The 16,378-nt window shown below is 44.6% G+C and overlaps 1 protein-coding gene across 1 annotated transcript in view; it reads right to left on the bottom strand.

Annotated features, from left to right (window-relative positions):
- Window positions 1–16,378, bottom strand: part of LOC117673124 (ankyrin repeat and fibronectin type-III domain-containing protein 1-like) — a 306,226-nt gene that overhangs the window by 245,837 nt on the left and 44,011 nt on the right. Inside the window, exon 3 of the mRNA XM_087878368.1 lies at window positions 11,575–11,804. Within this exon, the coding sequence (XP_087734494.1) occupies window positions 11,575–11,804 (230 nt within the window). The remainder of the gene's footprint in view (window positions 1–11,574; window positions 11,805–16,378) is intronic.

Genomic DNA, 16,378 nt, shown 5'->3' with positions numbered 1-16,378 from the left:
AAGCACAGCTTTCTTTGGTTCTTTGCAAAATTAAACTCTCTTTCTGCAAGACATTAGATGGAACACCAGATTTTAGCTCATTACCCTTGCATTTCTTGTTATGTTAACAGTGCACAATGTTTAGCACAACGGAGCAACAATCTGCAGATGAATTTACCAAGGGATCATTTGGGTAACTATCTGTTTTTTTATTGTAAACTAAACCCAAAACATAGCTAGAAGAGTTCCCTGTTAAAAAGAAAAAAAGAAAAAAAAATGCCCGGAGATATACGGAATTCAAAGGAAGGGATGGAAAAAAATGCCAATTTATTTATGTGCCTCAGTTAGATTAGAAACTTAAACATGAAAGTACCAGCTGACACGCACATTTCTCAGGAAGCAGGGTATGGTAAGAAACCGAAGAGAGCTGTGATTGTGGTGGAGTCACAACTTGTAACGCCCGTGTGCCAAAATGGCTTAAACGTGAACCTGGAAAAAAAAAGAATGTCCAATACAAATCCAAGGAATTCCCCCATGGATGAGCCTCGGTGCTCTTAATCCATTCTGAATTTGGGCAACGGTAGCCCAATCGCTCCAAAACTAACAGAATAACAGAGTTGGAAGGGACCTTGGAGGTCTTCTAGTCCAACCCCGCTCACCCCACTCAAACAGGAGGCCCTATACCTGTGATGGCAAACCATATCTGTTTGACACGCAAGCGTTGCCTTAGCTCAGCTCCAGCGTGCATGCATGAAAAAAGAAAAAATGCTTTTAAAAATAATAAAAAAAAGTCTCTGATGATCGCACGGCTCAGCTGGGCATGGGGGGGGGCAGGGATTTTTGCTACCGGTTCTCCGAACCACCCGCCTCCATCGCTACCGGATCGGGCGATCCGGTCCGAACCGGGAGCATTTCACCCCTGATCCAGCGCCAATTTAGCTCTGACCATTAGTTGATCAGATTCTTGTCTACAGGTAGCGAGAATGAACTCTTCTGGGCTTCGAACTCAACGAATGCTGCTGGTTGTTTTCGCCTGACATTAAATGAGCGATATCAGTAGCGTTACCCAGCACTATAGGCAAGGAAAGAACCGTTTCCATGGTGATAATAATCAGACACCTCCAACATATAAGTCAGATGTGCCTTTTGGTGGTTCTCTGCTCGGCCTTCGGTTGCGACTTTTTTCAGCTGGCCGCAGTCACCGCTGTGGAGAAACCAAAAAGCCACAGCTTCCCCAAAGAGCAGTTATTGATGTAGGAAGCACTCTTGTGATTAAAAAAAGGCACAAAAACAAGGTTTCGTTGAAGGAGGGTTGGAGAAGGAGAGGCAGAAAAAAAGCAGGTGAAAAAGCTTATTTCCCCCCCCCCCCTGACTCTCGCAGAGGCTACCCGTGGTATTAGGAGGACTCTTGCAGGAATCGGTGGATACTGCAGCCGACAAAAAGGCTTTAAGGAACAAAAGAAACTATTCTAAAAACAGAACAGCGTTTATCTTGGACTCAGCGTGTCTCACATCCCAGGGCTGGCCGAATGCCCAGCCTCAAGAGAGAAGCCATCCTTCATTTTTGACCAGTGAAGGGCCAGGTAAAATCCAGTGGTCGCACCGTCACAAAGTCCTGGAGCCCCTACTAGTGTGAAATATGAGCCTTTCCAGATATAAGAAATATTCCTTAGTTAGATTTGCAAAAGTCTGGGACCCTTTACGCACGGCAGGAGAGAAAGTTGAACACCTTTCATATGCGCTGTCTCCGACGAATCCTTGGCATCACCTGGCAGGACAAAGTTCCAAATAGCGCAGTCTTGGAACGTGCTGGAATTTCAAGCATGCCTACGCTATTGAAACAGTGATGTCTACGCTGGCTTGGGCACGTCCTGAGAATGGCTGATGGTCGGATTCCAAAAGAACTCCTGTATGGAGAATTAGTGCAGGGAAAGCGCCTCAGAGGGGGACCACAGCTGCGATATAAGGATATCTGCAAGAGGGATCTAAAGGCCCTGGGAATGGACATTAACAACTGGGAAACCTTGACCTCCGATCGTTCAGCTTGGAGGCTAAAGACACAGCACGGCCGTCTCCAATTCGAAGAGACACTTGTTCGGCAGGCTGAGGCAAAGAGGCAGTCCCGGAACCAGCGAAATCTGGGGGCTGGGCAGGGGACAGAATGTATCTGCCCTCAGTGTGGAAGGGATTGCCACTCTCCCTCGAATTGGCCTTTTTAGTCACACCAGATGCTGTTTTAGGACCTCTTTCCAGAGCACGATACCATAGTCCCATGATGGCAAACCTATGGCACGCGTACCACAGGTGGCACGTGGAGCCATATCGGTGGGCATGCAAGCTCAGCTGATTTTCGGGGCTTCTGGGCCCACCAGAAGTAGGGAAACAGGCTGTTTCTTGCCCCGGAGGGCCTTGTGGGGGGGGAGGCCCATTTTTCTTTCTCACCTGGCTCCAGGGCCTCTCTAGGAGTCCGGGGAGAGCAAAAACGGCCTTCCCCACCCCATCCCACCCCCCCGGAGGTCCTCCGGAGGCTGAAAATGGCCTGTTTGACAACTTCCAGTCCCACCGGAAGTTGTCAAATGGGACGTTTCTGGCCTAACTACTCTAACTACTGTGCCACCAGGGCTCCTATTAGCAATAGCACTTAGACTTATATACCACTTCAGAGTGCTTTGCAGCCTTCTCTAAGAGGTTTAGGGAGTCAGCATATTGCCCCCAACAATCTGGGTCCTCATTTTACCGACCTCGGAAGGATGGAAGGCTGAGTCAACCTTGAGCCAGTCAAGATTGAACTTCAGACTGCAGACAGAGTCAGCCTGCAATACCACATTCTAAACACTGTGCCACCAGGGCTCCTAATGCAACCTCCAATCAACTACAGCAATAGCATTTAAACTTATATACCACTTCACAGTGCTTTGCAGCCCTCTCTAAGCTATTTATAGAGTCAGCCTCTTGCCCCCAACAATATGAGTCCTCGTTTTACCGACCTCAGAAAAAATGGAAGGCTGAGTCAACCTTGAGCTGGTGAGAATCGAACTGCCAAACTGCAGGCAGCTGGCAGTCAGCAGAAGTGTCCTGCAGTACTGCATTGTAACCACTGTGTAAGCCACCACAAAATGCTGAGTTTATCAGATGGAAAACTGAAAGCACGGGTTCAAGACCCAAGTGCCGCACGATGGGTTGAGTTCCTGTCACTGTCCCAGCTCCTGCCCACCTAGGAGTCCGAAAGCCTGCAAATGTGAGTAGATGAATAGGTACCTCTTCGGTGGGAAGGTAACACGGTTCTGTATACCTCGGTGTATAGTCATGCCAGCCACATGACCACGGAAGCATCTTCGGACAACTGTGGCTCCAGAAATGGAGATGAGCACCTCTTTAGAATCGGATACAACTGGGCAGGGGATGTTGTGGCCCACCGGCGGCCAACAGAGCTGGCAGCAGAGTCAGACAGTGAGGAGGTTGGGGAGGAACATAGGACAGTCCTGGGGGCTGGGGAAAGCTCGGACGAGGGCTCTGCATTGGAGAAGAGAGGGAGATAGACAGCAGTGAGGCAGAAGAACAGCTGGAGCCCATTCCCAGTATGCGCATGCACAGAGCTGCCAAAAGACAAGAACAACTCAGAAAGTATGGTCAACCTGGGAGTAAAGCCTCACCTTTGAGAGGATTGGCCCCTCCCATAGGAAACAAAAGAGGAGCGAACTGGAAGGGGACTTTTGCAGGAAACAATTCATTCGTTTATTCGTTTCTGTTCGTGACCCTAAGAGACTCTGTGCCAAGTTTTGCCTTACTCTGCGTTTGGAAACAAGTTATGTGGCAGCTTGCCAAGCAAGATAAGGTGTGTTGATAAATATTCCTTTGAAAAACTGTTTGGACAAGCCTTGCTGAGTGTGAATGAAAATAATTCACAGTCATCTAAATAAAAGAGGTTTTGTCGGGACCAAAACTCTGCTTCCTGCTTTTTAAGGGAGCCTAGTTGAGAGCAGGGGGAATCTTTACCTTACCTTACCTGAAGACACATCATCAATTAAGCAACATGTAGACTTGGCTCCCTGAAGAAGCTTACAATGTTGAGGAAAGAAGGAAGGAAAGAAAAGAGAAGACGACCAGCAGCAAGGTGGAGGGACTCGATGACAAGAACAATTAGCGTCCCGCTGAAAGGCCAAGCGGAGGACAGATTATTCAGGAGAATACTCAGTCTATGCGCCTGTCAAGAGTCAACATTGACCTGACAACACCAATTCAATCAATGTCACTGCGTCTAATCAAATTGCTAATGTTTTCCTAGAACTGCATAAATTACTCCTTAGACGGGGCCTTTAAAAAAAAAATTGATTGGCGGCATCTGAAAAAAAAAATGAATTGTTACGGTGTCAGTAAGAAAACTCTTCAAAATTAAAGTTCCTTGGGAGGGTGGGGAGGTGAAATTCGGCTTCAAAATCCCAGTTCTGTTTCCCTTCACAGCAGCTGTCTTTTCAAGCCCAGAGGCGTAATTTTTTTATTATTATTCCTGGATGACAAATAAAAATACTGCTAAATATAGCCCAGTCTCAGTTTGATCGCCGGTGCCACACCGTTTTGTTTAACCCAACAAGCGAGAGACACTGGGCTCTTTCAAAAGCCCTGAATTTTTTTTTTGTTATTAAACTAAAGGTTGCGAGGCTAACGTCACAAATGTGCACCTGCTGAAAAAGACATCTCCCCTTTGACACCGAGATTGTTAGAAGCTTAGGACAATAATGCAAGATCACCCCAGGAATGGAAAAATTCAGAAGCACTGGAATCTGTGGTCTACTTTATACATGGATAGAAGCCACAGCTGGATTACTTGTGTCGCTTTTGGGACTGTCCTTGGCAAACGTTGAGTGTTGCAAATTTTATGATTGCTGCATTTCTAGGCAGAAGCGCAAGAGATTCATTTGCTTGGGAGGAATCGTGTTTGCAGCGGCTTCACTGGGAATCCTTCACTTCTGTTTTGATTCATGTGAGATTGAGCCAACATTGACCCTTCCTCACTTGGATTAGCATCTGTACTGTATTCAGCAAAACTTCAGAATGCATGTATAGAATAACAGAGTTGGAAGGGACCTTGGAGGTCTTCTAGTCCAACCCCGTTTAGGCAGGAAACCCAACACCACTTCAGACAAATGGTCATCCAACATCTTCTTTAAAAACTCCCAGTGTTGAAGCATTCACGACTTCTGGAGGCAAGTTGTTCCACTGATTAATTGTTCTCACTGTCAGGAAATTTCTCCTTAGTTCTAGGTTGCTTCTCTCCTTGATTAGTTTCCACCCATTGCTTCTTGTCCTGCCTTCAGGTGCTTTGGAGAATAGCTTGACTCCCTCTTCTTTGTGGCAGCCCCTGAGATATCGGAAGACTGCTATCATGTCACCCCTAGTCCTTCTTTTCATTAAACTAGACATATCCAGTTCCTGCAGGGTTTTTGGTTAAACCTTGAAAGCTCCTTCACAGTGAGACAAATCCAAGCAATGTAACAAATGGACATAGATTTCCATTCAAGATCATGAGAGCATCAGCATAAAGCATTGGAGGTGGACTTGTCTCCACCAGGCTAGTCGCATCCCATTTTGAAATCAAGATTACGGAACCTCATAAGAAGGAAGACAATGGAATGGTGTGATGGCCTAGAGGGGAAGATGCTCGCCTCCCACTTGGAAGGTTGTGTTGTGGTCCACCAGCAGCCTGCGGAGCTGGCAGTGGAGTTGGACAGTGAAGAGGCTGAGGAAGAACCTGGGCCAGTCCTGGAGGCTGGGGAAGGGCCGGATGAGGGCTCTGCATCGGAGGCAGAGATGGGACCAGGGTCATCGGGTAGTGATGTGCGGACTTTAGAGGCTGACAGTAGAGAGGCAGAGGAACAGGAGGAGCCCGTTCCTAGTTCACACATGCGCAGAGCTGCCAGAAGGCAAGAGCAGCTAAAACAAAATGGACGACTCAGGTGTAAGGCCAGGAGATGATTGGCCCCTCCCATAAGGCTTAAAAAGGAAACAGAGGCACTTGGCCCTTTTGCAGGAAAGCAACATTGCTAACTCTGTTTCCAGTCGGCATCTCTTGTTTGTTTCTGAACTTCATGGGGCTTTGCCAAGTAAGGCCTTTGGCAGGGTGTCAAAGAAGATAAAAGTTGGTGATTATCTGAAGGACTTCTTCTGAAGGACTTGTTTTGCAACTAATTGGGACTCAGCTGGGAATGAACATAATTCTCAGCTGTTACAATAAAATAGGTTTGTTTGAGACTAATCGTGTACTGTAATGACTTAGTAAGCCTAGATCACAACAGGTTGACAATTCAATCCCAGGCAGCAAGAGATATTTCTCTATCAGAGCACAAAGAAAAAAGTATCTGCTGTGAACTCTGCAAAGGCGTCAGGAAGGGCATCCGGCCAATAAACGCTCAGCTCCATTCAGCCACCCTGACTCCACCCCGAATTAAGGGATTTACAGGGTCATAACAAGAAAAAAATGCAACACCATGCAACAATAATGACATGTGACCAATGTCACCATAAGGATGAATCTCTCTTTCGGGAAAGGCATCTGTTCTCCTTTCCGTGACTCAAACATGCTCAGAATTCAAAATTCACTCAAAAAGGCTTCCAGCTTTTTTTTTTCCCCTTAGAAGCCCTCGCTATTTGTTGCATGTCAGGATGCTGGAGGCTCAAAGAAACAAATCAAAATTTGGCCAGTATCTCACTGCTGAAACGAGTATGTGCAGTTTGCCATCTGTACATTTTGGCTGCGTTCCCTTGTTTGGGCCCACAGTCGTGTCACAGAATCTTCGTTTTCAGCAGCTAATGTGCTTTCAGTTCATTTCTGGCACAGGGTTGCAAATGCCAGGAAAACTATGACAACTTCAAGTTAGGCCTTTCTAAAGGAAGATTTTCCTTCCCTTAAGACACTGACCGACCTGTGAACACAAGAGGTGGAACTTCTGAGGAACATGGAGTATAAAGGGCAGAAATATTGAATTTGTCCAGAGACTGCCATATGTTTCAATATTTCTGAAGAGGGAGGAGGAGGAGGAAGGAAGGAAGGAAGGAAGGAAGGAAGGAAGGAAGGAAGGAAGGAAGGAAGGAAGGAAGGAAGGAAGGAAGGAAGAGGAGGAGGAGGAGGAGGAGGAGGAGGAGGAGGAAGAAGAAGAAGAAGAAGAAGAAGAAGAAGAAGAAGAAGAAGAAGAAGAAGAAGAAGAAGAAGAAGAAGAAGAAGAAGAAGAAGAAGAAGAAGAAGAAGAAGAAGAAGAAGAAGAAGATCATCATCTTGCCCACTTTTTTGTGAGGAGGAGAAGAAGGAGAAGGAGGAGGAGGAGGAGGAGAAGGAGAAGGAGGAGGAGAAGGAGGAGAAGGAGAAGGAGAAGGAGAAGGAGAAGGAGAAGGAGAAGGAGAAGGAGGAGAAGATTTCTCCTAGGGACTCACACAAAGAAATCAGGCCCTATATATTACAAATCAAAGATTAAAAAATGAAGAATTTCTAGTCGAAATGCAAACTCCTTTTACCTTTCATTATATGGTAATTTAACTAACTAAAAATCAGCCTCTAAAGTTGTTTTCTTACCCCAAAGCAAAGATGATTCCTTCTAAACATTGGAAATTCCTTTGGATGCTTTCCAATTAGGAGTATAACTGGAATCAAAGGCCGTGGCTTTAATTCTCTTGCCGATTCTTATTTTCCATTCTCTCCCGTCAGGCGCATCCTAAACCGGCTGTTATCGTGCAGCTTCTCCCTACCTCATCCGTGGCATTTTACGGGGATCAATCTACCGTTTGTAACCTTCCCCCGTGGTTTTGTTCCACCGTTTCCTCTGCCGCACACAGCATCTTCTGACTGGAAGTCCTATCGTCAGCACTTTTCCAGAAGCACTCCAAAATGTCCCCTCAACCTTCTATGGGTCCTCTCAAAAGAGGAAACTAAAGCAACTAAAGGGCTCCTCTAAATCCCAAGAGAAACTGATGGAAGTAATAAATTGAAGCAATAGAAGATTTACGTTCTGGAACCACACAAATTACATCCAAGTAGGGTCCAAGGAAATCGACAACATGCCTTAAAACAAGAGTTAGATGGTTGAATCGCGGATGTTCCGATTATGTCCTAACCAAGCCGAGTTTCCTTGTTCTTCTTGTTTTCATATTCTTTCCATGCATTCATAGGCACAATGACCAGTCTCCCTACAAAGGGCTGTTTTTCAGCAGAAGACACTTGATCCCATCATTACAACCTCAAGACTGGTAATGAGATCAGGAACTCGACACACGACCGTCGGGATCAAGTATCTTTCAGGTGGCAGAAAGTCAGCTTATTAAATTTTAAACAGAGCCCGGCCCTCGTCTGTTGCTTCGGCTCCTAAGCCATCATCCCAACCCCAACCTAGTTCCTAACTCACAAGACTAAACTCTAGAAAGTTTAACATCTTCTTCCAAGTACTGTCGTTAACTGTAGTACTTAACTTCAGTTAATGACAGTTAGCAGCCATCTTTGTAGAACTCTTGGCTCTCTAAATTCATGGCAACCGAGAAAGACACAGTGGAAAGCCAAATGGGCAGTTGAATGGCCAAGATATAGGCAGTGACGTAGATGAACCCTACACAAAAGGTGCCAGATTTTGACCTTCCTCGCTAGCATTGGTCAACTCTGAACTGGATCCGTACCCAACATGGTGTCTGCCAGGACTTAATTGTTTACGTGGGGTCTTGTCTCTACCCCTCAGTGTGATTGTGGTGCTCCTCGACAAAATATCCACCACATGGTGTCCAAATGTCCATCAAGAATGTTAAGGATATTGGTGTTGTGTTACCAACCAGCAGAGTAAATGCACAAGGAAACGTTGCTGAGAGCAATGAATAAGAGATATGCAAACTGGTTTATCAAAAGCTTACTTTATAGTAGAAAAAGTCGCATAGTCTTTAAACCAATTCCAAGTCTTTGCCAGTTAAATCAGTCCAGTAGTTACAGATATCTTCTTACCAAACAAACATTAGTTGGTTAGAATAACAAACTCACTCTGGTTCACAAACCACGATGGTTTGTGAACCAGATCCATCAAACGATAGCAGATAGCAACTCCTCACTATGGCAGCATATCATACTCTGGTAGCATATCACATCAGCTTCATCATCAATAGCAGCATATCATAGCAGCAACTGAACACGTTATAATACCTTGCTTAAATACTCTCACAACCAGTCATTACCTAATTACAGCATGACTCAGCATTATAATGATTCAGCAGTAAAGCCTTAAAGTCACACAATACATATACAGATTAAAGTTACAGTACACTTATATTGCCTGGACAACTTGTTAGGCTCAAACCATAACCTAACAAAGAGCTTACAATGGCCCAATGCCTGATGAACTACTCTAAGTCCATGTTATTTGCCGTACAGTAAATAAATAAATAAATCTTCCAAGTACTGTATCTCTAAATTCAAGACTTCTCACTTTCCTCATCTATTAGGAAGCCTGTTCGCATAAGCATAGGCACAGATATAACCAAGGGTGGGCTTCACGAATTTTAGCAAGGGGTTCTCTGCCCGGTTGCTGGATGGTGGGCATGGCCTAGTCAGACTCCTGCACCCTGGCGGGGGGTGTGGGGTGTTTTTGCCCTCCTAGCCTCCAGAGGCTTTTTTCGAGCCTCCGGGAGGGCGAAAATGGCCTCCCCAGGCTCTGGAGGCTGGAAAAGGGCCTGATTCCAGCCTTCCCAAACTTCCGGTAAGCCCGTTTTTTGCCCTCCCTGAGCCTCCGTGCACACCCTGCATTTACCTGCATCCAAAATGGGCCGCATGGGGACTTCTGGGAAGGATAGGGTGGACGAGGCCAGCCAGGAGTGGGATTTGGGGGTTCTCCGAACTTCACAGAACCTTAGCTACAGGTTCTCCCAAACCCCTGTGAACCCCCAGCAGCCCACCCCTGGATATAACCCAGCCTTATGTAATCCTTGATTTACAACCAGAGTTGGGACCAGGATTTCCATTGCTAAGCAAATTGAGTTGCACCCGACTTTCTGACCTTGAGGGCCACAGTTATTAAACAAATCACTGCAGTTGTTAAAATGAATCACTGGAGAAGAGCCTAATGCTGGGAAAGATTGAAGGCAAAAGAAGAAGGGGACAACAGAGAAGGAGGTGGCTGGATGGAGTCACTGAAGCAGTCGGTGTGAGTTTAAAAGGACTCCAGAGGACGGTAGAGGACAGGAAGGCCTGGAGGAACGTTGTCCATGGGGTCACAATGGGTCGGACACGACTTCATGACTGACAACAACAACAACGTTTGCTAGCTTTAAGATGTGACATCTTCAACTCCCAGAATTCCCCAGCAACTCTTTCTTCTCACTGGATTCTCTCAAACCCAAAGAACCACCCAATACAGTGGATTGGAAACAGACGAGAGTTACACAATAGTTTTGACAATCAATCATAGCAGCCAAGTCCTATTCTAGTCTTTTCCTTCCATATTTAGATTTTTGCAGATATTTATATCTCATATGTATATTGTATTTTGATGTTCCTTTAAGTTTTTTGCATCCAAAAAGCTGTCTGTAATTCTAACGCTGGATTATTTGTAAATCAAGGGTTTTCAACGAACAGAACTATTCTATTTTGTTTTTTGTATGTTAATGTACAAACGCATGGGCACATAGATATAGATAAATTTATTTCTGACAAATGCAGGGCTTCATGATTAGCTCAAAAATCAAAGATTGGTTGGCTAAGTGTGCAAAAGTGCAGTGAACATCCCTATGTTCTATTCAAAGCTTTGGCCAACACAGAAAACTACAGAACAATCTTAAATATCAACATACAGTAGTGGCCAAAATTGTAGAAACTTTTTGGGAAAAGTGTATTTTCTAAAACTAGCTAATAACATCACTTTTTGGGGGGGGGGAGTAGTCCCATAAAATCATATATCAATGGAAAGATAATTTAATCAAGAATGTAATGCAATCACTTTTAGGAAGGATTTGCTATGAGAATAGCAGTTACAGGATAAAGAAGAAAAGTGAAACACGCAGAAAAAACGAGATATATAAAAATTATCACCATAGAAAAAACGAGATATACAAAAATGATCACCATGTCAGTTAATCCTTAGTTGGGTAACCTTTAGCATGAATTACGGCCTTACAACATCTTCCCATGGAGTGAACCAAGTCTTTTAGTTCTGCAGCTGTTCTAATGTGAAACCCAAGATTGAAGGATGGCTTCTATTAACTGGGTTTTATTGCTTGGTTGCTTCTGACTAACAAGTCAGCTCCATAGATTTTCAATAGGGTGAAGGTCTGGGCTATTCCCAGGCCATTCCAGCAGTGGAATAGGATTATCTTGAAACGTCCCCCCAAAAAAGTGGTGTTATTAGCCATCAAACCTCAAAAAGACACTTTTCCCAAAAGGTTTCCACAATTTTGGCCACTACTGTAGCTAACTATTTTGTACTTCCGCCATTTTGTGCGATCCGCCATTTTGTCAAACCAACCAACCCAAGCCATCATCACGTGTCACAGCTCCATAGGAAAAAGAATGCCAGTTTTGCAAAAGCTGCCTCTTTCAAACGCCCACGAGAAAAAAAACATTGGCTCTGGAGTACTCACAAACTGCCTCCGAAGCTTCGTTTTGACTCGCTCCGTCTTCGTTTCGTTCGGGTGGAGAGGATAACTGAGGGAACTTAGATGGTTGTCCACAGATAGGCTTTTCCTCATGTAGAAGGACCGAGTTCGGATCGCCCGGAAAGGGGCTTCATCCATCACAGTGCAGAGTCGTGTTTGCATGGTGGGGTCTCTTCTGGGACTGATGCAGTCATCTTCTAGCTCCCAAGCCTCTCCTGGATGGGGAGGGGGGGTTTACAAATCAGAGAAGATGGACTCTCAAGCATGAAATGGAGGATTAACATTCATAGATCCACCACAATATTATCCAACATTCGGTCAACACTTTTACCAGGTTAGAGTGCAATACTGCAGGCTACTTCTGCTGACTGCCAGCTGCCAGCAGTTCGAGTCTCACAGGCTGAAGGTTGACTCAGACTTCCATCCTTCCAAGGTGGGTAAAACAAGGACCCAGCTTGTTGGGGGGCAAGATGCTGACTCTGTAAACCGCTTAGAGAGGGCTGTGAAGCACTGTGAAGCGGTATATAAGTCTAAGTGCTACTGATGATTAGCTGTGGTGGCGCAGTGGTTAGAATGCAGTATTGCAGCTAATTCTGCCAACTGTCAGCAGTTCGATCCTGACTGGCTCAAGGTTGGCTCAGCCTTCCATCCTTCCGAAGTGGGTAAAATGAGGACCAAGCTTGTTGGGGGCAATAGGCTGACTCTGCAAACCGCTTAGAGAGGGCTGCAAAGTACTGTGAAACAGTATATAAGTCTAAGTGCTATTGCTATTGCTGTAGCTGATTGGATGTTGCATTAGGAGCCCTGGTGGTGCAGTGGTTAGAATGTGGTGCTGCAGGCTGGCTGTATTTGGTGTATAAGATGCACCAACATTTCCACCCCCTTCTAGGAGGGGAGGTGGGGAATGCATCTTATACTCCGAAAAGTATGGTACTTAGAAACCCTGACATAAAGATGGGTGAACTTCCACTCCCAGAAAATTGCAAAACGGAATAAGCCAATTGTCCTAGGAATGATCTAGCACTAACTCTTAGACTGGAGTATCTCAACCTTGGCAACTTGAAGTTGGGTGGACTTCATGGCTGGCTGGGGAATTCTGGGAGTTGAAGTCCACCCATTTTCAAGTTAACAAGATTAAAAAAACACTATTTTAAGGATCTGTATCCAAACCATAACTTTATGCAAGCTACATGCATATTTTATGGATAATATGAAGGCAAACAGCATTGACCTATATTGCAAGGGTGGTCTAAGGACTCCAGAAATAATGGGAGCTGAAGACTCAGATCATCCTGTATAGCAAAATTTATTTTTTTTATTAAAAGACAATGCATGCCATATCCAACGATTCTGGCTTCGTGCAGAAGGAAAAGATCCTGTGCCGTTTTTATTTTGAGGAATACAAAGTACTGAGGGGGATTGGCATCAGAGTATAATTTCTATCTGGCACGTATATCTATTTGGCCCCTAAAATCAATTGTAAAGCATGGAACCATTGTTCTTTCTTTTTTAGTTGAAATACACCAAGGACCCTCCAAATGTGGGGCTAGGTTAGGCACAGAATGTTCTGCACATTTTGGCTATGGAAATTGAGAGCGGGAGAAAAAAACAAAAATTATGACCAATGCTAGATTCACATTTGCAAGCTTTTTTAGAACTTCAATTTGGGCAGGGAAATTTGCAGCATTTAAAGATGCATTTAAAAGATTAAATGTTAAAGTAGGATTTATTATATAGTTTTAAAGTGGAAGGTTATTTTGAAATGTTATATTAATATACAGACATAAGTATGGGGGAGGAGAAAAAAGGGCAGATTATCGATAAAATGGGAGTTATAATAATATTACTGTGTTAAATCAGAAGTTATTACATAGTGTTATAATGGAATGTTATTTTGAAGTGTATGGTAAGAGGGGGAAGTAATAATATTAATAATATCACTAGGAGTAAGGGTCAGTATTTGGAGGAGGGAGTAAGGGGATGGTAAAATATTATATAATCTGTTATGTATTAGGTTTTTATTTTGAAGAAGTCAAAGGGGGGAGGGGGAGGGGGTGGTGCGGGGGGGTTAGGGAGGAGGGGGGAGGAAAGGGGGAAAAATTTGTAATTGAAAACTTTTTTAATAAAAAAAAAAAGAGGAAGGCTAATCAGTTTGAATGCATGACAGTTGTCTTAATATTTCAACAATGATTCAACTGTCAGGTTTCGATGTCATCTCAAATAAATTGCACTCCCAAACAATTAATCTTTGCTGAAATATTCCATTTATTGAGTACGACAGATCTGGCCCTGACTTCATCGTAGCCAATACTAACCCTCTGACCCCCAAACCCTTCCCTTTCCATTCCCCAATTCTCATCTTCTCATTGGCCATCTTCCAAGTCAGTCTCCCCAGCTTCTGACCTCACCCCACAGGAATGTTCCCCCCACCATCCCATCTTCTAGGGGATATTATCTACAGAGAAATAAGTAGGTGTAAAGTCAAGCCTCGTCTTTTTATGGCAGCATCAGAATGCTGACATCCGGCCCCATGAGACATTCTAAACCAGGGCTCTCCAACCTTGGCAATTTTAAGCCTGGAGGACTTCAACTCCCACCCAGTAACTCCCATCCAGCAAGCTGGCTGGGGAATTCTGGGAGTTGAAGTCTGCTAGGCTTAAAGTTGCCAAGTTGGAGACCTCTGTTCTAAACAACAACAGTCGGGTGAAAACACACGTTTAACTTGAAAAATCTTTCAGTTCTTCAATACAATGTGCCTCGGAAAGATCGGTTTCACCCCAACAAGGAACACCATATTCACATAAATTGGATAGCCTTCTTTAAAGCAATCTATAAACACAGGATACAGAATACAGAGTACAGAATAACAGAATTGGAAGGGATCTTGGAGAGTATTCTAGTCCAACCTTCTGCTCAGGCAGGAAACTCTATATCATACTGGACAAATGGAAAGAAGGAGGGAGGGAGGGAGGAAGGAAGGAAGGAAGGAAGGAAGGAAGGAAGGGGGAGGGAGGGAAGGAAGGAAGGAAGGAAAGAAGGAAAGAAAAAGAAGGAAGAAGGAAGGAAGGAAGAGGGAGGGAGGGAGGGAGGGAAGGAAGGAAGGAAGGGGGAGGGAGGGAAGAAAGGAAGGAAGGAAAGAAGGAAGGAAGAGGGAGGGAGGGAAGGAAGGAAGGAAAGAAAAGGAAGGAAGGAAAGAAGGAAGGAAGGAAAGAAGGAAAGAAAAGGAAGGAAGAAGGAAGAGGGAGGGAGGGAAGGAAGAAAGGAAAGAAGGAAGGAAGGAAGGAAGGAAGGAAGGAAGGAAGGAAGGAAGGAAGGAAAAACTTCACAATGTCTCAAAATTGTGAGGTATTTTCCTCCCTCACAACGCTTCCTCCCTCCCTCCTGCCTTCCTTATTTATTTTTCCCTTGCTTGCTTAAATCTTTCCTGATCTGCAGAGTATAGATGTCTTGTCGAGCGAAGAATTTTTAAACGGCAGACATTTATTTTATCTGCTCAGCTCCCCTTCAGCTTTCATGCTGTTGTTTTATACGTCTTTTACAGGATTTGTGGCTTGCCAAGAATGTAAAACCCACCGTGATGCAAAAAAATATTGGCAAGAAGGCTGGACGGTTTTAAAGCAAAGAGAGCTGGGATCGTGTCCACGCACGAGAAAAGGTCACAGGGGCAGAAGCTGCGATCATCACTGTTTTAATTTCAGAAGCCATCAACATTTTTCTGCAAATGGAATGGTGCGGTGGCCTAGAGGTGGAGCTCTCGCCTCACAATCAGGAGGCTGTGAGTTCAATCCTAGGTAGAGGCAAATATTTCTCTCTCTCTGGACACAATGAGAATTATATCTGCCAAACAAAACTCCACATCGGCAACAGGAAGGGCATCCGACCATTCAAACACTCTGTTAGCTCCATTCAGTTGCCCAGACTCCAGCCCGCCAGGGATTATGGGGTTGTTAAATGAAGAAGACGATGATGATGATTTTTCTGCATTTTTCTGCAAACCTACCTCGAAGCACAATCCCCCGCTAGGCTTGAAACATCTGAACAAACGTTGAGCAACTTCAGATGTGTAAAAATTCTTGAACCAAAAGGCAGAACCATTTACAGGTAGACCTCCACTTATGACCACAATTGAACCCAAAACTTCTGTTTGCTAAGGGAGACAGTTGTTAAACGTGTTTCGCCCTTTTTTACAACCTTCCTTGCCGTCGTTGTTAAGTGAACCATCTGCAGTTGTTGAGTTAGTAACACGGTCGTTAAATGAGTCCGGCTTCCCCATTGACTTGTCTTGTCAGAAGGTCGCAACAGGGGATCACATGACCCCGGGACATGGCGAACCGTCACAAATACGAGTCAGTTTGCCAAACGTCTGAATTTTGATCGTGGGACCAGGAAGCTGCTACAACAGTTGTTAAGTGTGAAAACCGATCAGAAGTCACTTTTATCAGTGCCATTGTAACTTTGAACTGTCACTAAATGAACCATTGTAACTCGAGGACTTATCTGTATTTATCAAGAGTCTCTCTTTTTTTTTTTTTCCTGGAGCAACTCTTTTAATGCCAGGTCTTTAAATAGGAATGGATATCAATCGAAGAGAAAAGATACGTGGAGGCACTCCTGAATCCCAAAGCAATGGCTTGTGGGATGTGTTGTCACCGGGGTGAACGGTGGGGAGCTATTATATAAGAAGGACTAGGGGTGACATGATAGGAGTGTTCCAATATCTCAGGGGCTGCCCCAAAGAAGAGGGAGTCAAGCTATTCTCCAAAGCACCTGAGGGCAGGACAGGAAGCAA

This window comes from Pantherophis guttatus, chromosome 14 (genome assembly GCF_059756535.1).
Source record: "Pantherophis guttatus breed Tessera chromosome 14, ASM5975653v1, whole genome shotgun sequence".
NCBI classification, from domain to species: domain Eukaryota; kingdom Metazoa; phylum Chordata; class Lepidosauria; order Squamata; family Colubridae; genus Pantherophis; species Pantherophis guttatus.
This window is presented reverse-complemented; position numbering and strand designations above follow the sequence as displayed.